The sequence below is a fragment of the Chiloscyllium punctatum genome, chromosome 34, assembly GCF_047496795.1.
Source record: "Chiloscyllium punctatum isolate Juve2018m chromosome 34, sChiPun1.3, whole genome shotgun sequence".
NCBI classification, from domain to species: Eukaryota; Metazoa; Chordata; class Chondrichthyes; order Orectolobiformes; family Hemiscylliidae; genus Chiloscyllium; species Chiloscyllium punctatum.
This window is the reverse complement of record NC_092772.1, coordinates 56826485-56846454: the sequence shown is the minus strand read 5'-3', so window position 1 is coordinate 56846454 and position 19970 is coordinate 56826485. Positions and strand designations below refer to the sequence as shown.

At 44.3% G+C, this 19970-nt stretch overlaps 1 protein-coding gene across 3 annotated transcripts in view; it reads right to left on the bottom strand.

Moving 5' to 3' along the window:
• haus5 (HAUS augmin-like complex, subunit 5) overlaps window positions 1-19970 on the bottom strand; it is a 74264-nt gene that overhangs the window by 27530 nt on the left and 26764 nt on the right. Inside the window, exons 1-3 of one of the 3 annotated variants that reach the window (XM_072553613.1) lie at window positions 14499-14521; window positions 1384-1475; window positions 24-86 (exon numbers count right to left, since the gene is read on the bottom strand). In XM_072553613.1, coding sequence (XP_072409714.1) covers window positions 24-86; window positions 1384-1472 — 152 coding nt within the window. In that variant the 5' untranslated portion in view covers window positions 1473-1475; window positions 14499-14521. Of the gene's footprint in view, window positions 1-23; window positions 87-1383; window positions 1476-1832; window positions 1921-14498; window positions 14522-19970 lie in introns of those variants that run through there. The other 2 variants (XM_072553612.1, XM_072553611.1) reach the window with 2 other exon arrangements.

The window sequence follows — 19970 nt, the reverse complement described above, 5'->3', positions numbered from 1 at the left end:
GACAGCAGTGTGCAGTCACTTACTCTTTCCGCTTGATGTAGCGAGTGACATATTCCCAGATGTCTTGACACTGACCAGAACAGAGACTGGAAGAAAAAACACAAAACAGAAAATGAACAAATAAGGAGAATTTCACTCTGAAGATTTGCAAAAAAATAAAATGGTCATTTATACATATCTGTGAAACACACATCTTCTTCAGACTCAAAATATAGATGAGGAAAGTTGCTGAAGAAGACATGTTATCAAGTTTACAAACTGGAGAAACTCAGCAGGTCTGGCAGACCTATGAAGAGAAAGCAGAGTTAACATTTTGAATCCTAAGGTACTTCTTCAAACTGAGAATGGGCAGAACAGTCCGGAAGGGTCACTGCACCCGAGACTATGCTTTCTCTCCACGAATACTGGCACACCTGCTGAGTCTGTCCAGCAATTTCTGTTTTGTTTCAGATCTCCACACCCAACGTTCTCAGTTTTATTAACGTCATCAACGTTTCTCATCAGGACCAACACAAGAATTATAAACTTCAAACACAGATATAAAAGGGACCCAAAGGGCAATCTTTCACACAGAGTGTGATGCGTGTATGGAATGAGCTGCCAGAGGAAGTGGGGAAAGCTGGTATGGGCCAAGTGCTGGTAACCGGAACTACATGAGGTTAGGCTATCTGGTCAGCATGAATGAGTTGGACTGAAGGGTCTGTTTCTGTGCTGCACATCTCTATGACCTGCAACATTTTGTACCCTGGCCTTCGAAATTTGCTGTTTTTGGGAATGCCTTGACAAGTACTCAGTGTAAATCTTCAGTAAAACATCTCTTTTCAGAATTTAGCCCTCAACTCAAATTACCTCCACCACTCCCTGTGGGCATAAGTTTCACATTCTCGCTCACTGTCTGGTGGAATATGTTTCTCCTGAATTTTGCATTGGATTTATTAGGGACTGTCTTCTATCACTGCTCTCTAGCTCTGGTCTCCTACCAATAAGTCAAAACACCTTCTCCACATCCAAATGATTGCCTAATTTTACGACTTGGATCAGGCCAGCCCTCAGCCTCCTTTTTTGTAAAGAACGCAGCCCATGGTCTGTCCTGTTCTTTCCTGATCATCAGCACATTTTGGTACTAGCATCACAGGCAAACATTGGGCAGGACTGCACAGTCAGTCAGTCAAGACACAGTGGCATGAGCTGAAAATGCGTTGCTGGAAAAGCGCAGCAGGTCAGGCAGCATCCAAGGAGCAGGAGAATCGACGTTTTGGGCATCAGCCCTTCTTCACACATTTTCAGCTCTGATCTCCAGCATCTGCAGTCCTCACTTTCTCCTCGAAGACACAGTGGCATCTCAGGGCTATGCATTGGTTCAATGGCGTACACTCTCCTTACTTTCGGAATCCAGTGTCAGTGGGCATGTTCTGCTCAGGGACTCCCATGGCGACTGCCCATTCCTTCAGCTTCATGCCCATGTCCTCCATGACCTGGGAAATAAAGCAGATTGTTTGAACAAAAAAAAAATCTTCAGCAGAATCAATCATTTGCAAGCAATGCACAGATGCCACAGCTCTTTTTTTTAACCTTATGTCATACTTGACACATTCCTAGCCCTAGCACTGCAACACTGTCAACATCCCAAAGCAGCTGAACTTCCTGAGATTTATTCCAATGTCTAATCCTATCCTCCCAGCTCTCTTCCTTATCATTCATACTTTCTCCCTACTTATTCCTCCTTTGCTCATTGCCCCTACCCACAATACCATTCTCTCTCCCCCACCCCAATCTTTCTGGCCTCAGTTTCCCCCCTTCCCTCCTTTCCCCCATCTTTTCTCCACATTCACCTCCTTCCTCCGCCGTTTCCCGCCTCCCTCGGCGAAACGGGACGCAGGGCGACGTCACTAACGCGTCCCCCGCGCACGCGCAGACCTCCGGCCAGAGGGGGGTTCCAGCCCCACGCGCCTGCGCACCTTTCAGATTTTTCAAATCCCGGTCAGAGTAACGGAACAAAAGGAAACCGCCCAGAGAAGGAGCACGTGACCGAAGCATCCACTGAGCAAATAAAGGTGTTCCAGACATGAATAAAAATCATATTACCATCTTTCAATAATAGTCCCTACAATAAAATCACCATCTTTCACTAATAACCCCTTCAATAATCATCTCTCTTCAATAATAGCCCATTCAATAATTATCATACCCCTTCAGTAATAACACTTTCAACAATATCACCATCCTTCAATAATAGCACCTTCAGTAATTATCATCTCTCCTCAATTACAGAAGCATGAGGGAAGGAGTTGGGTAGAATTGACTGGCAGGAAAGACCATGAAACAGCAATGGCAGGAGTTTCTGGGAGTAATCCAGGAGACACAGCAGAGATTCATGGTACAGGGAGGATAAGGCAACCGTGACTGACCAGGGAAGTCAGGAAAAGCAAAACAGAAAAAATATAGTGTGGCAAAGGGCAGTCGGAAACCAGAGGATTGGGAAGTTTACCGAGGCAACAGAGGGCAACAAAAAAATACAAATAAGGAGGGAGATTAAATATGAAAGTAAGCTAGCCAGTAATATAAAGGAAGACTGTCAGAATTTAAATATACAACAGGGAAAAGAGAGGCAAAATGGACATTGGGCCTTTGGAAAATTATGTTTAGAAAGACAGAATTGGGAAACAAGAAATGGCTAAGGAACTGAATAACTACCTTGCATCAGTCTTCACAGTGGAAGACATGAGTAATATCCAAAAAAATTCAGAGCTGAGTATGGTGGCTATCACTAAGGAGAAGGTGCTTAAAAAAAACTAAATGGCCTGAAGATGGATAAATCACCTGTACCAGATGGACTACACCCCAGAGTTCTAAGGAAGACAGCTGAAGAGATATTGGAGGCATTAGTGGTGACCTTTCAGGAATCGCTAGAATGAGGAAAGGTCCTAGAAGACTGGAAAATTGCTAACGTGACACCCCTGTTTAAAAAGAGAGTTAGGCAAAAATGGAAAGTTACAGACTGATTAGCCTAACTCGGTCATGGGTAAGATCCTGGAATCCATTGTGAAGGATGAGATTTCTAAATACCTGGACGTGCATGGTAAAATAGGGCAAAGTCAGCATGGTTTCATCAAGGGGAGGTCATACGTGACAAATCAGCTAGAATTCTTTGAGGAAGTAACGACCAGATTAGACTAAAGAGAGCCAATGGATGTTATCTACCTGGACTTTAAAAAAGCCTTTGACAAGGTGCCATACAGGAGGCTGCTGAGTAAGATAAGGCCCCTGATGTTAGAGGCAAGATGCTAGTATGGATAGACGTCTGACTGTCTGGCAGAAAGCAGAGACTGCGGATAAAAGGGTTTTTCTCAGGATGGCAGCTCAGTGTTGGGACCACAACTTTTCACTTTATATATTAACGATCTAGATGAAGGAACTGAGGGAATTCTGGCTTATTTTGCAGGTGATACAAAGATAGGTAGAGGGACAGGTAAAAAGTGAAGACTGCAGATGCTGGAGATCAGAGTCAAAACGTGTAGCGCTAGAGAAGCACATCAGGTCAGGCAGTACCCGAGGAGCAGGAGAGTCAGCATTTCAGGCGTAAGCCCTTCATTAGGAATGTGAGGGTGGCCCAAGGGGTCTGGGAGATAAATGGGAGGGGGTAGGACTGGGGGGAAAGGTCGCTTAGAAGGCAATAGGTAGATGAAGGTGGGGGGTGATGGTGATCGATTGGAGCAGAGGGTGGAGTGGATAGGTGGGAAGGATGATGGATAGGTAGGACAGTTCAAGAGAGCTGAGTTGGATGGTTGGATCTGGGATAAGGTGGGGGAAGGAGTGATGAGGAAACTGGTGAAATAGACATTGATGCAGTGTGGTTGGTGGGTCCCAAGGCGGAAGATGAGGTATTCCTCCTCCAGGTAGCATTGAGGAGGCAGAGAGATTGCAGAAGGATTTGGACAGGTTGGGAGAGTGGGCAAAGAAATGGCAGATGGGAAAGTGTGAGGTCATGCTCTTTGGTAGGATGAATAAAGGCATGGACTATTTTCTAAATGGGGAGAAAATTTAGAAGTGTGAAGTGCAAAGAGACTTGGGAGTTGTAGTCCAGGCTTCTTTCAAGGTAAACTTGCAGGTTGAGAGAGAAAGTGAGGACTACAGATGCTGGAGCGTCAGAATCGAAAATGGTGGTGTTGGAAAAGCACAGCAGTGTCTCAGGCCCAACCAACTTCAGCTACTGCACCAATGACCGTCCCTTCATCATAAGGTCAAAAGTGAGGTTGTTCGTCGATGATTGCACAATGTTCATTTTTGATGACTCAGGTATCGAAGTAGTCCATGTTCAAATGCAACAAGATCTGGATATATCCAGGTTTGGGCTGACCAGTGGCAAGTGATTATTCACACCACACAAATGTCAGGCTATGACCACCACCAATAGGAGACAATCTAACTACAGTTCCTTGATATTCAATGGTATTACCATCATTGTATCCCCACAATCAACATCTTGGAGGTTATCATGTTCCAGAAACACAACCGGACTCACCAAATAAACACGGTGGCTACAAGAGCAGGTCACAGGCTGCAAATACTACAACAAGTAGCTCACGTCCTGACTCCCCAAAGCCTGTCCACCATGTCAGAAGTGTGACTGAATACTCCCCACTTGCCTGAATGGGTGCAACTCCAAAGACACTCAAGAAACTTGACACCAACCAGGACATCACAGTATACCTGATTGGCATCACATCCAAAAGCATCCACTCCATCCACCATTGATGGTCAGTAGCAGCAGTGTGTAGAATCTACAAGATGCACTGCAGGAATTCACCAAAGATCCTCAGTCAGCACCCTTCCAAACCCGTGACCAATTCCATCAATGAGGACAGGAGCAGCAGATACATGGGAACACCACCACTTTCAAGCCACTCACCACCCTGATCGCCAATCCTTCACTGTTGCTGGGCCAAAATTCTGGAATTCCCTTCCTATTTTGGCATTGTGGGTCAACCCACAGCAGGTGGACTGCAGTGGTTTAAGGAGGCAGGTCACCACCATCTTCTCAAGAGCCACTAGGGAGGGGCAATAAATGCTGGCCAGTCAGCAATGCCTAAATCCCTTCAATAATAACCCCACAATAATATTATCATCTTTTATTAATTAGCTGTTCAATAATCCCACTATCCCTTAATAACCACTTAAAATTTTTTTCATTATCTTTCAATAATAAACAACTCAATATCATTCCCTCAAATTATAACCACTACAGTTATAGTTATCCCTCCATAGTAACTCCTTCAACAATGTCATCATACCTTCAATAATATCCTCATCTGTAATAACCACTTCAGTAATATCATCCTTTAACAATAATCCCTTCAACAATATCATCATCCCTGCATGATTAGCCCCTTCAATAATTTTATTATGGGGACATGATGGCCTAATGGTATTATCTCTGAACTGTTCCAGAAACTCAGCTAACGTTCTGGGGAGCTGAAAATGTGTTGCTGGAAAAGCGCAGCAGGTCAGGCAGCATCCAAGGAACAGGAGAATCGACGTTTCGGGCATAAGCCCTTCTTCAGGAATGTTCTGGGGACACAGGTTCAAAACAGTCAAGGCAGATAGTGAAATTTGAATTCAATAAAAAATATTTGGAATTAAGGATCTACTGATGATCATGAAACCATTGTCAATTGCCAGATAAACCGGCTCACTAATGCCCTTCACAGAAGGAAATCTGTCATACTCACCCGGCCTGGCCTATATATGACTCCAAATTCATTGCAATGTGGTTGACACTCAACTGTCCTCTGAAATCGCCCAGCAACCCACTCAGTTGTATCAGTTGCAACAAATTCTCAACAAAGAAATGAAACCAGACAGATCGCCTGGCATCGACCTTGGCATCAGAAAAGACAATGGTTGAAACAACCCCATTGACCTTGCAAAGTCTTCCTTACAAACATCTGAAGGGCAGTGCCAGAATTGAAAAGCTATCTCACAGACTAGTGAAACAATGGCCTCATAGATCCATACCATAAAAACAATGTCCCAGACATCACCAACCCAATCCCTAGATATCCAGAACAGACCCAGCAGAGGTGGTGGCACACAGTCAGACAGAGTTGCCTTGGAAGTCCTCAACTTTGACTCAAGGCCCCTTAAATCTCGTGGCTTCAGGTTAAACATGAGCAAGGAAACCTCCTGCTGATTACAATGTACCATCCTCCCTCAGCTGATGAATCTACACCTCCATGTTGAAAACCACTTCGGAGGAAGCACTGAGGGTGGCAAAAGCACAAATGTACTCTGGATGAAGAATTTGAATGTCCACCATCAAGAGTGGCTTGGCAGCAGCATTACTAATGGACCTGGTTGTTTCCTAAAGGACATAGCTGCTAGACTAGGTCTGTGGCAGATGGTAAGGGAACCATCAAGAGGGAAAAGCATACTTGACATCATCCTCACTAACCTGCCAGCTGCAGATGCAGCAGTCCATGACAGTACTGCTAAGGCTGACCACTCCACAGTCCTTGTGGAAACCGAGTCTTGCCTTCACATTCTGGCAGGAGTGGGCATTCATGAGCTGCTTTATGCTATCAACAGCAGCAGAATTGTACTCCAGCACATTATGCAAAAAAAGGTCTGAATGGCCTAAATCTACTCCTATATCTTATGAACTAATATCCATCAACCATCACAATCTGCAACCTCATGGTCTTAACTATGTCCCATTACCATCAAGCCAGGGTATTGCCCTGGTTCGGTGGAGAATGAAGGAGGGCATACCAAAGGCTGCACCAGGCAAATCTAAAAAAGAAGTGTCAATGAGGTAAAGCTACCAAACAGGACTATCCAACAGCATAAAGGCAATCCCACAATCAATGGATCAGAACACATCCAGTCATGAATGGTGGTGGACAATTAAACAGCTCACTAGAGGAGGAAGTTCCACAAATATCCCCATTTATGGAAGAGTCCAATACATCAGTGCAAAATATAAAGCTTAAGCACTCACAAAAATCTTCAGCCAGAACTGATGAGTTGTTTATGCATTCATGGAATTTGAGCATCATTAGCCAGGTCAGCATTTATTATCCATCCTGAATTGTCCAGAGGACAAGTAAGTGTCAACCACGTTGCTGAGAGTCTGGAGTCGCATGTTAAGAGTTGCCAGATCAGTTAAGGACAGCAATTTCCTCCCCTAAAGGACATTAGTGAACCAGTGGTCCCCAGTGGATGCCAGTCTTCACCTCATTCCATTCACTCCACGTGGTATCAAGAGACAGTTGGAGGCACTGGAAACTGCAAGGTTTATGGGCCTTGACAACATTCCAGCAATAGTACTGAAGATTTGGGTTTCAGAACTTGCTACTCTCCTCGCCAAGCTGTTCCAATACAACTGCAACACTGGCATCTACTGGATAATGTGGAAAATTGGCCAGGTATATCCTGCTCCTTCAGTCTACTCTTGGTCATCAGTAAAACCATGCACAGTCCCATCAACAGTGGTATCACGCAGCATCTGCTCGGTGACGCTCAGTTTAGGTTCTGCCCAGGCCACTCAGCTCCTGACTTCATTACAGGCACGGTTCAAACATGGATAGAAGGGCTGAATTCCCAAGGTGAGATGAGAGTGATAGCGCTTGACTAAGGTTGCATTTGCCTGAGTGTGGTGTCAAGGGGCCCTAGCAAAACTGCAATAAATGGGCATCAAGGGCAATCTCTTGGCTGGTTGGAGTCATACCTGGTACATGGAAAATGGTTGTGGTTGTTGGAGATCAGTCATCGCAGCTCCAGGACATCTCTGCAGAAATTCCTCAGAATAATGTCCTAGGCCTGACCATCTTCAACTGCTCCATCAGTGACCTTCCCTCCTTCATAAGGTGAGAAGTGGGGATGTTCATCAGTGATTGCACACAATGTTAAGCACCACTCATAACCTCTCAAATACTGAAGCAGTTCATGTGCAAATGCAACAGGACTGGACAATATCCAGGCTTGGGGTGACAAGTGGACAGTAATGTTTACAACACACAAATGACAGGCAATAACTATCTCCAATAAGAAACAATCTAACCACCACTTTAGACATTCAATGGCGTTATCATCACTGAATCTCCTACTGTCAATATTCTTGGGGTTACCATTGATCAGATATTCAATTGGAGTTGTCACATGAACACACTGGCTACAAGAGCAGGTCACAACCGGGAATACTGTAACAATTAACTCACCTCCTGACTCCTTAAAGCCTACGTACCTTCCACAAGACATAAGTCAGGAATATTATGGAATACTCCCCACTTGCCTGGATAGGCACTGCTCTGCCAATGTTCAAGAATCTTGACACCATCCAGGACAAAGCAACCTGCTAGATTGGCATTATATCCACAAGCATCCAGTCGCAGCAGTATGTACTATGTCCAAGATATCTGCAAAAATTCACCAAGGCTCCTTAATAAGCACTTTCCAAGCCACCCAACATCCTGGGTTGGATATATATCGCTGTTCCTTCAGAATTGCTGGGGAAAAACACTATTTTAATTCCCTCTCCCAGGGCATTGTTGGTCAACCTATAGCATGTTGATTGCAGTAAATCAAGAAGGCAGCACACCAATAAATGCTGACCAGACGGCAACATCCACATCCCACACAGGAATAAAACAAAACCATTATTCCTTTATTAGTAATTTCTTAATAGTATCATCATTCTTTAATAATAACCCCTTCAATAACATCATCATCACTTCAACAACTCCTTCAGTAATATCATCTCATTTCTATCATATCATCACCACTTCAATAATAAACCCTTCAATATCATCACTCCTTCAATCGTATCCACTTCACAAACTCAGCCATTCAATGATATTTTCAACCATTCATTTAGAACTCATTTAATAACATCTTCAGCACACGACTTCATAAGGGATATGTGGGCCAATGCTGGCCAGTCCACTCCCATTTTTTTCTATTTCTTCTCTATCGTGGACCGTTTACTCCAGGAATGAGGGAGGTATTGTGTGAGATGTTAGTGATTGGCACAGCTGTTCACTTTGGTGTTGGTGGGAGAAATGGCAGAGAAGTGTTTGCGTGGGATTGAATAAGCAGTGCAGAAGGTGTGCACAGTTAGTCATGCAGAGGGTTTAGGTGGATGAAAGTGAAGAAAGAAAGATGTTGCATGCAAAATTGGGAGGGCTAGAGCATGAGCCTTGATGGCAGGTGGGTAGATGGGTAGATGGCTGAGACAGAATAGTGAGACTTTACAGATCGTGAGACTCCCTGGCAGGATGAAGCAGGTCACTGACCTCATTCCTACTTTGCTGGGCATTCCTCCAGATGGCTGAGATGGCACTGACTCAGGTGGTGATTGTGGTCAGACTGGCATGGTCTGGTACGGTGGTGTCCTCTGGGGATGACGTGGAGGTGCCAGTTTTGGACTGGGGTGGACAAAGTTGAAAATAACACAACACCAGGTAAGAGTCCAACTGGTTTATTTGAGGTAAAAACAATGACTGCAGATGCTGGAAACCAGATTCTGGATTAGTGGTGCTGGAAAAGCACAGCAGTTCAGGCAGCATCCAAGGAGCTTGTTTGAAAGCACTATTTTTGGAGCGCTGCTCCTTCATCAGGTGGTTGTGGAGCAGAATTATAAGATACAGAATGTGCCCCATTTTTTCCCTTGGTGCCACATCTGAGGAACATGTCAGCTACTGTGGTCAGCAGTTCCAAACTGATGGTGCCTGATTGGGAGCATAATGGGCAGTTAAGGATTGCATCAGTGACAATGATCCCAGGCTATTCCAGGGAATCTGGCAAGTGATGTGTTGTTCCAGTGAATGGTTGAAGTAGACTGGAATCAGATGAGAAGAGCACATTGGGGCAGGATAAATAGTTATAGGGTCACAGAGTCATCCAACATGGAAGCAGATCCTTCATCCGCATTGACCAGACAATTGAGGGTTTGGGTAAGAAAAAGAAGGAAGCATATGTCAGGTATAGACAGGATAGATCGAGTGAATCCTTCGAAGAGTATAAAGGAAGTAGGAGTATACTTAAGAGGGAAATCAGGAGGGCAAAATGGGGACATGAAATAGCTTTGGCAAATAGAATTAAGGAGAATCCAAAGGGGTTTTACAAATACATTAAGGACAAAAGGGTAACTAGAGAGAGAATAGGGCCCCTCAAAGATCAGCAAGGCGGCCTTTGTGTGGAGCCACAGAAAATGGGGGAGATACTAAATGAATATTTTACATCAGTATTTACTGTGGAAAAGGATATGGAAGATATAGACTGTAGGGAAATAATTGGTGACATCTTGCAAAATGTCCAGATTACAGAGAAGGAAGTGCTGGCTGTCTTGAAACGGTTAAAGGCGGATAAATCGCCAGGACCTGCTCAGGTGTACCCTAGAACTCTGTGGGAAGCTAGAGAAGTGATTGCTGGGCCTCTTGCTGAGATTTTTGTATCATCGATAGTCACAGGTGAGGTGTCGGAAGACTGGAGGTTGGCTAACGTGGTGCCACTGTTTAAGAAAGGCGGTAAAGACAAGCCAGGTAACTATAGACCAGTGAGCCTGACCTCAGTGGTGGACAAGTTGTTGGAGGGAATCCTGAGGGACAGGATGTACATGTATTTGGAAGGGCAAGGACTGATTAGGGATAGTCAACGTGGCTTTGTGCGTGGGGAATCATGTCTCACAAACTTGATTGAGTTTTTGAAGAAGTAACAAAGAGGATTGATGAGGGCAGAGTAGTAGATGTGATCTATATGGACTTCAGTAAGGCGTTCGACAAGGTTCCTCATGGGAGACTGATTAACAAGGTTTGATCTCATGGAATACAGGGAGAACTAGCCATTTGGATACAGAACTGGCTGAAAGGTAGAAGACAGAGGGTGGTGCTGGAGGGTTGGTTTTCAGACTGGAGGCCTGTGACCAGTGGAGTGCCACAAGGATCGGTACTGGCTCCTCTACTTTTTGTCATTTCCATAAATGATTTGGGTGCGAGCATAAGAGGTACAGTTAGTAAGTTTGCAGATGACACCAAAATTGGAGGTGTAGTGGACAGCGAAGAGGGTTACCTCAGATTACAACAGGATCTGGACCAGATGGGCTAGTGGGCTGAGAAGTGGAAGATGGAGTTTAATTCAGATAAATGCGAGGTGCTACATTTTGGGAAAGCAAATCTGAGCAGGATTTAATGGTAAGGTCCTAGGGAGTGTTGCTGAACAAAGAGACCTTGGAGTGCAGGTTCATAGCGCCTTGAAAGTAGAGTCGCAGATAGATAGGATAGTGAAGAAGGCGTTTGGTATGCCTTCCTTTATTGGTCAGAGTATTGAGTACAGGAGTTGGGAGGTCATGTTGCAGCTGTACAGGACATTGGTTAGGCCACTGTTGGAATATTGCATGCAATTCTGGTCTCCTTCCTATCAGAAAGATGTTGTGAAACTTGAAAGGGTTCAGAAAAGATTTACAAGGATGTTGCCAGGGTTGGAGAATTTGAGCTACAGGGAAAGGCTGAACAGGCTGGGGCTGTTTTCCCTGGAGCGTCGGAGGCTGAGGGGTGACCGTATAGAGGTTTACAAAATTATGGGGGCATGGATAGGATAAATAGACAAAGTCTTTTCCCTGGGGTCGGGGAGTCCAAAACTAGAGGACATAGGTTTAGAGTGAGAGGGGAAAGATATAAAAGAGACCTAAGGGGCAATTTTTTCACGCAGAGGGTGGTACATGTATGGAATGAGCTGCCAAAGGATGTGGTGGAGGCTGGTACAATTGCAACATTTAAGAGGCATTTGGATGGGTATATGAATAGGAAGGGTTTGGAGGGATATGGGCCGGGTGCTGGCAGGTGGGACTATATTGGGTTGGGATATCTGGTCAGCATGGACGGGTTGGATCGAAGGGTCTGTTTCCATGCTGTACATCTCTATGACTCTTTGACATCCCAATCTGACTTCATCCCATTTGCCAGCCTTTGGCTCATAACCTCGTAATGTTGAAGGCCATTCGCATTTTGGTACGAGAACTATTAAGCCTGGAGGCCATTGCAAAAGGAAAACTGGTCAAAGGAAGTAAACAATGTTTTCTAAAACAGTTTGAGATGTAAATTATCAGTAAATTGATCTCTTTCAGAGTTTAATTAGTATTGTTGATACAATTGAATAAAATATGGAATTCTGTGAATCTTTTGTTACTCAAGTCTGGCTTGACATTTAAGGAGAAGGATTGATGGTTTAAAATAGACTGAAAAGAAAGGATGTAACTCAGCACAGAAAGATCAGGCCAGAAAAGCAATGTTTGAGCTGGCTGAACCAGTTTTCTTGTGTATGTTTGTTTATAAATATATATGCATTATACCACATGATAGCAAGTTGTCGCAGTTGAAAGCCAGATGTAATATGTCAGAAGAAGCATAGTTAGCCTTCGATGATGGAGGATCACAATAGCTTTTACAGCTTTCAAGAAGCTTGTGTTGCCCTGTAAAGAAAACATATTATACATATTTGCCCGGAATACCCAAGGTATAAAGAAAATAAATTAACTGCTGTGTGATAAAATTTCCACAAAGTTTGTCCGCCTTGGAAATATGTTGTCTCTATAAAATGAACAAAATGACAAGGTTCGCTAGAGACCTTCTCATCAAAATGAAAAAAGTCAAGCTGCTAAATGAAAAGAGCAAGAATATCTGCAGAAAAGGCTGAATGTTGAGGTCTTTAATAGACTTGGATACATCTCATTGCTAAATTTGCCTAACAGAAATTTACTCAGGCCAGATTACTATGAATGACTCATCCATGGGTAGTGTATTCTGTTACAATTGCCAGATAACAACTTCACAAAGTTTTTCAGTCAGGCTGAAGGAAGATCGGCAAGAATGGACCTATGCTTTTCTGATTAGAGGAAGTTTCTTTTTGAGTTTTCTTAGCACTTTACCCAATTTTTGCAAATTAGTCTACTTTGTCCCATATGGTGCCAGCTTATTTGACTCTGATTCATATCTCTCAAACAAAGTAGACAAATCTGTGGGGTGGCACAGTGGCTAGCACTGCAGCCTCACAGCACCAGGAACCTGGGTTCGTTTCCACCCTCGGGCAACAGTCTAGATGGTGTTTGCACATTCTCTCCATGTCTGTGTAGGTTTCCTCCGGGTGCTCTGGTTTCCTCCCACAATCCAAAAGACTAAGTGAATCGGCAGTGCTAAATTGCCTGCAGTGTTCTGAGATGTGTAGGTTAGGTGCGTTAGTCAGGGGTAAAACATAGGATAGGGAAATGGGTCTGGGTTACTTTTCGGAGGGCCAGTGTGGACTTGTAGGGCCGAAGGGCCTGTTATCACACTGTAGGGATTCTACATTCCTCTAAAGATTAGATTAATTACCTACAGGACTGAAACAGGCCCTTCGGCCCAATAAGCCCACACCAACCCTCCGAAGAGTAACCCACCCAGACCCATTCTCATACATTTACCCCTGACTAATGCACCTATCACTATGGGCAATTCAGCATGACCAATTCACCTGACCTGCACATCTTTTGGATTGTGGGAGGAAACCCACACAGACATGGGGAGAATGTGCAAACCCCACACAGACAGTCATCCAAGGTGGGAATCAAACCCAGGTCCCTGGTGCTGTGAGGCAGCAGTGCTAACCACTGAGCCACCATGCCACTCTATTCCTTTTCTATTCATGCACCCAACTCTATTCCTTTTAAATGTTGTAATTGTAGCACTCTCAACCACTTCCTCTGGTAGCTCATTCAATACATGCACCACTCTCTCATGAAAAAGTTATCCCTCAAGTCCTTTTTAAATCTTTCCCCTCTCACCTTAAACCTCTGTCCTTTAGTTCTGGACTTCTTCCCCCGAGGAAAAAGGCCTTGGCTATTCACCCTATTCATGCCCCTCATGATTTTATGTAAACCTCTACCTGGTCATCCCCCAGCCTTCAGCACTCCAGGGAAAAAAGCCCCAGCTTTTCTAAATTGCTTGTGAATATTTATGGTAACAATCAATTTAAATTACATTATAGAAATGAATACTGTGTGATAGAATATCAGAGACAGTTATAACATGACTATTCTGCTTTAAATGTGTGCACAATGTTTATAACCACCTTATAAACCAATTGGATAGTCAATCAAATAAGACTTTAAAAACTGTACTTACAACTTACTTTGTGTCTTTGTCTCAAATTTTCAGACAGAGTTAGTGGTGAAATCAATCTTTTCGTATTCTAAGATGGCTGCTCTCCCAGTGTATGTGTTGCTATTTAGACTTTTTCCTGTTTCCGTGACAGAGTGTCTTCCATTATTCAAAAAAAACTCTTTTCTGCTTGATTTTTAAAAGTAAATTCTTAATTTACATTTATCTTATAGTTCAGGTATTTGGCAGTCCTCCAGCTGCAAGGTGTGCCAAGTTCCTGAAACTTGCATGATTTTCTATACTATGTTTTCTCACTGGTTCCCTGTTCAAATACAGCACGGAGTGCATGATATTTCCAGAAACCCCACTCACCAATTAACAGTTTACAGAAACAAACGGAATTCTGCAGTATGAAGGAAAGGGTAGGAATATCATCCAGTAGAGTGTCTTCTGTCATTATCCTGATCTAGAAATAATAGGGAAATTTAAGTCAATGATTCATTGCCCTTATTGAGAGGGAGACCAGGCCTGTCAGTATGAAGGGAGAAATGGAACCACAAGGAGAGACACAAGGACAAATCAGAAAATTCCAAGTTTATATTGAGCAGCTATTCCTCCACACTGACCAGGAATAAAACACGCCATTTCCAGTAGAAAGCAAAGTTGTTATCTCCCTATCTTCTCCAGCTAGACCCAACCATGTTTTCATGTTATCCAAGACAATTTCCTTCCTTCCACGTGCTTTCTCCCCTCACATCTCCAATACACTTCCTGCCCTGTCTCAACTATTCTCTCCACCTCTGATCCAGTCCAGTATTTGCAGCTGTTCTAATGAACACCCAAACCCACCTTCATCCCCACTCTCTGCCTCTCCATTCTCCCTGATCCCTTTCTCATTCTCTACATCTGCCAACCCTTTCTTGCCTCCTCTTCAGTCTGAATCCTTCTCCTATTCTCCCTACCCACTCTCCCCTCTCGCCACCCTGATCTCTGCCCCAATCTGTCTCCCTCCCCCACTCTCCTGAATCGCTCCCTACTCTCAGTTTTTCTTCCTGCTCTCTCCCATGCTCTTCCCATCTTGCTTTCCCATCATCTTTCCTCACTCCCAAATGCTGATGAATTGTAATTCCTGTTAGCAGGACCCACATCCATTCCCCTGAGCAAAGAGGTGATGAGGGAGATTTTCCCTCCCTCTTCCACGCCTCCCTCTCTTTCCCGGGGCGGAAGACATTGACAGTAAGTATCTGTAGGTCCTTTTTCAGAACTGGGAGCTGGATCAGGATCAGACTTGGGCACAGGGAGACCCACACTGTCCAGAGGAGGGTCTTAATTCCTGTCCCTTCCCCCTCTCCCAGCCTTAGCACTGGATCACCAGTTTGTTGGAAGTACGCACTTAACATTATTGTTTTACTCCAATCTCTTCAACGGAGAAGCAGCTTTGAGCACAATGTGGGGAAATTCTAAAACTAACTAGAGGAAGTTGCTCAGGAACTCCCAAACAATTCCAAGCATATTTGTTGTTTCCAAAGATTTCATCAGTCTGAGTAAATGGGGGTGGGGGGGGAAGAAGGCCGGAGTTGGGATGGGGGTATTGTGGGAGTGGTCTGCTGTCCTTAATCAGTCTTACTTACATGTCATTCCAGACTCATAGCAACGTGGTTGACTCTGAACTGTCTCACCCTGATCTAATGTATCCCTCAATTTGTGGGAAATAAGGGCAGAAATTATGAATCCCTTTGCAGAAATATTTCTTTCATCTGTAACTGTGGGTGAGGTGCCTGTTCATTGGCAGTCTGCTAATGTTGTACCTTTGTTTAAGAAAGGTTGTAAGGAGAAACCTGAGAACTACAGACCTGAGAATCTGACTTTGGTTGTGGGTAAGTTGTTAGAGGTGATTATAAAAGATAGGATTTATGGACATTTAGAGAGGCAAAAATTGATTAGGGATAGTCAACATGGCTTTGGTGCGAGGGAAATCATTTCTCACAAACTTAATTGAGTTTTTTGAGGAAGTTACCAATAAGGTTGACGATGTTCATTTAAACTTTAGTAAACCTCTGACAAGGTTCCGCATTGTAGATTAATTTGTAAAGTTAGATCACATGGGATTCAGGGGTGAGCTTGCCAAATGGATATATAATTAGTTTAACAGCAGGAGACAGGGAGTAATGGTGGAGGGTTGCTTTTCAGACTGGAGGCCTGTGACCAGTGGTGTTCACAAGGATTGGTTTTGGGTCCCCTTTTGTTTGTCATTAATGCAAATGATTTGGATGAGAATATAGAAAGCATGGTTAGTAAGTTCAGAGATGACACCAAAACAATGAACAATGAAGAAGGTTACAAAGGATCTTGATTAAATGTGTCAATGAGCTGAAAAATGGCAGATGGAATTCAATCTGGATAAATGCAAGGTATTACATTTTGGTAAAACAAACTAACAAGGGTAGGGATCATACAATTAACAGTGGGGCCTTGAACAGTGTTGTAGAATAGAGGAACTGAGGGGTGCAGGTATATAATTCTTTAAAATTTGTGTCACATATGGTCAGGATGGTTAAAAAGGTGTTTGGCACATTTGCCTTCATTTCTCAGTCCTTTGAGTATAGGACATTATGTTGAGGTTTTACAGGACATTAGTGAGGCCTCTTCTGGACTACTGGGTTCAGTTCTGGTCACCCGATTACAGGAAGGATATTATTAAGCTGGAGAGGGTTCAGAAAAGATTTACCAGGATGTTGCCGGGTATGGAAGGTTTCAGTTATAAAGAAAGGCTGAATAGGTTGAGACTTTTTTCACTAGAGCATAGGAGGTTCAGTGGTGACCTGACAGAAGTTTATAAAATAATGAAGTATAGATGGAATTGATGGTTGTTGTGTTTTCTCCAAGATGGAGAAAGTGAGAACTGTAGGTGCTGAAGATCAGAGTCGAGAGTGTGTTGCTGCGAATGCACAGCAGGTCAGGCATCATCCAAGGAGCAGGAGAATCGACGTTTTCGGCATAAGCTCTTCATCAGGGATTCCTGATGAAGGGCTTATGCCCGAAACATCGATTCTCCTGCTCCTTGGATGCTGCCTGACCTGCTGTGCTTTCCCAGCAACACACTCTCGACTCTTCCCCAAGTTGGGAAATTTCATGACAAGGGGGGCACATTTTAAAGGTGAGAGGAGAGAGACTTAAAAAAGACATGAGGCAATTTTTTTTTTACACAGAGGGTGGATCACATGTGGAATGAACTTCCCTGAGGATGTGGTGGATGTGGGTACAATTCCAACGTTTAAGAGTTTAGTTTTGAATTATGGTTAGCATGGACTGGTTGGGCCATTCTGTATGATTCTATGATTCCGGGCCACATGGGATGGGCATCTAGCCAACAATGCCCATTCCCCCGTGTGAAGTTTTAAAACGTGGGAGATCGGCAAGAGTGTGGAAGCTGGGAAGGGGAAGGATGGGAATGGGTGCTGTGTGACCATGATTTGGGGACACTGCTTTCAGCAGGAATAGAGCTGCTGTCAAGACAGGATGAAGGTTAATGGTTGAAGATTCAAATAAGTGAACTGAAACTATCAAGATAATGTGATCACTGGTTTAGGGGAAATGTTATTAAACATTCGATTTCCTGTTGGTTGGTTACTGAGCTGACAGCAGGATGCTCAATGTCAAGAATTATTATGGTGCTACTCAACCTGTTGTCTCAATCTCCTGCCTTTTCCCCTCCCTGCAGTCCACTCCTGTCCAAAAATCAATCCCATGCCCTCTTGCATGTCTCAGTTGAAACCGCCTCGGCCACAGTTAGTGGCAGTGAGCTGCACACCCGAACTACTCGCTGCATGAAAAAAACCACAAACAAAACAAACTGGAGATCTGAAACAAACAAAATAAAGTAGCTCGGGACAGACAATAAATGCTGGCCAGCCTGCGACACCCACTTTTTATAAGTGAATAAAAAATATTGCTGGAGAAAATCAGCGGGTCTGGCAGCACCTATGGAGAGGAAGCTGCATTCAAATGTCAACTGCTTTCCCTCCATATAGGAGAGAGTGAGGACTGCAGATGCTGGAGATCAGAGTCAAAAAGGTGTGGTGTTGGAAAAGCACAGCAGGTCAGGCAGCATCCAAGTTGCAGAAGAATTGATGTTTTGGGCATGGGCCCTTCATCAGGATTGTGGGGAGGGGCCCTAGAGGTAAGCAGGGGAGGGGGGTTGGAACAGAGGGGAAGATAGCTGAGAAAATGATAGGTAGATACAGGTGGGAGGTGATAGGTCAGAGTGGAGAGGGAAATGGATATGTAGGAAGGAAGATGTTCAAGAGGGCGGTGGAGAGTTGGAGGGTTGGATCTGGGATGATGTGGGGGGAGGACACAAGTTGAAATTGGTGAAATCGACATTGGTGCTGTGTGGTTGGAGGGACCCAAGGTGGAAGGTGAGGCATTCTTCCTCCGAGCATTGGCTGGCTAGGAGGAGGCCCAAGACTTGCATGTCCTTGGCACAGTGGGAGGGGAAGTTGAAGTGTCCGGCCATAGGGCGGTGGGGTTGTTTGATGCATGTGTCCCAAAAACATTCCACAAGTTGGCATCCTGTCTCCCCAATGCTCTCCAGATTGAGAGCAATGGACACAGTAGATGAGATACTTGGATGTGCAGGAGAATCTCTGCTGGACGTGGAAGGATTTCTGGGGCATTGGATGGAGATGAGGGGGAAATGTGGGCACAGGTTTTACACTCCTTGTGGTGGCAGGGGATGGTGACGGGAGTGGAGGGTAGGTTGGTGGGGGTATGGACCGAACCAGGGAATCGCGGAGGGAATGGTCTCTGCAGAACAGGTGTAGGACCATTCGGCGCAGCCACTTTGACGCGAGCGATTTGGCATGGCTGGTTTGGCGCTACCCATTTCGGCACAGCTCCATTTTGGCATGAGCGATTTGGCGCAGCTCTTATTTATTCCTTTTCAGGCTTACTTACAAGCATTAATGAAAGCAATAAAAAGAAAAATAATGTTTATCCTCTTCAGTAAAAATGTTAAAAAGAAAATAAAAATTAAAGAAATAAGGCAAATACAAAATTATTGATGACATTTTAACGGGTTTTATTTTATTTTAATAATTTGTATATTAATGTTTTATGTTAATATATTTTAATAATAGTTTAATAACTACTACTGAATAACTACAAAACAGTCCTGCGCACAATGATCCCACTCCGCTGGAGAACGCCGATGGGGGAGGGAAGGGAAATACATCTCTGGTGGTGGGGTCTGACTGCAGGTGGTGGATGATGCGTTATATGGGGAGATTGGTGGGGTGGAAGGTGAAGACCAGGGCGGTGGGGTCTATCCTTATTGCAGTTGGAGGGGTTGAACAACTGTGGTTATGGGAGTTAAAAATCACAAAACACCAGGTTGTTGGACTATAACCTGGTGTTGTGTGATTTTTTTAAAAAAAACTTTGGACACCCCAATCCAACACCGGCACCTCCAAATCTTGGTTATCGGAGAATGTTTCATTGCTTCACTGTTCAAATTGCCTTCTTCCGTGCTGTAAAGCGCCCTCGGGCGATAACTGATCACCAGGGAATAACGCCAAGTATTCTCTCTGCTCAGAGATCACTGTGTTCCGGGATGGATCCGGACTTTTCCATTCTCACACAGGGAGGGGAGGTTTAGGAATCCGGGTTCAGGCTCCGTCGGGAAAAGCTGGGTCAAAGTTGCTTTCCCCCTGAATGGGGTTGAATTGAGACAACGATCGGGGGAGGGGGAACAGTTAACAACAGTGAATGGAGAGCCGGGGGAGGGAAGAGAGAGGAAGGCACTTAGACTGGTCCTCCCTCTATGAAATGTGGATTGGTCTGCAA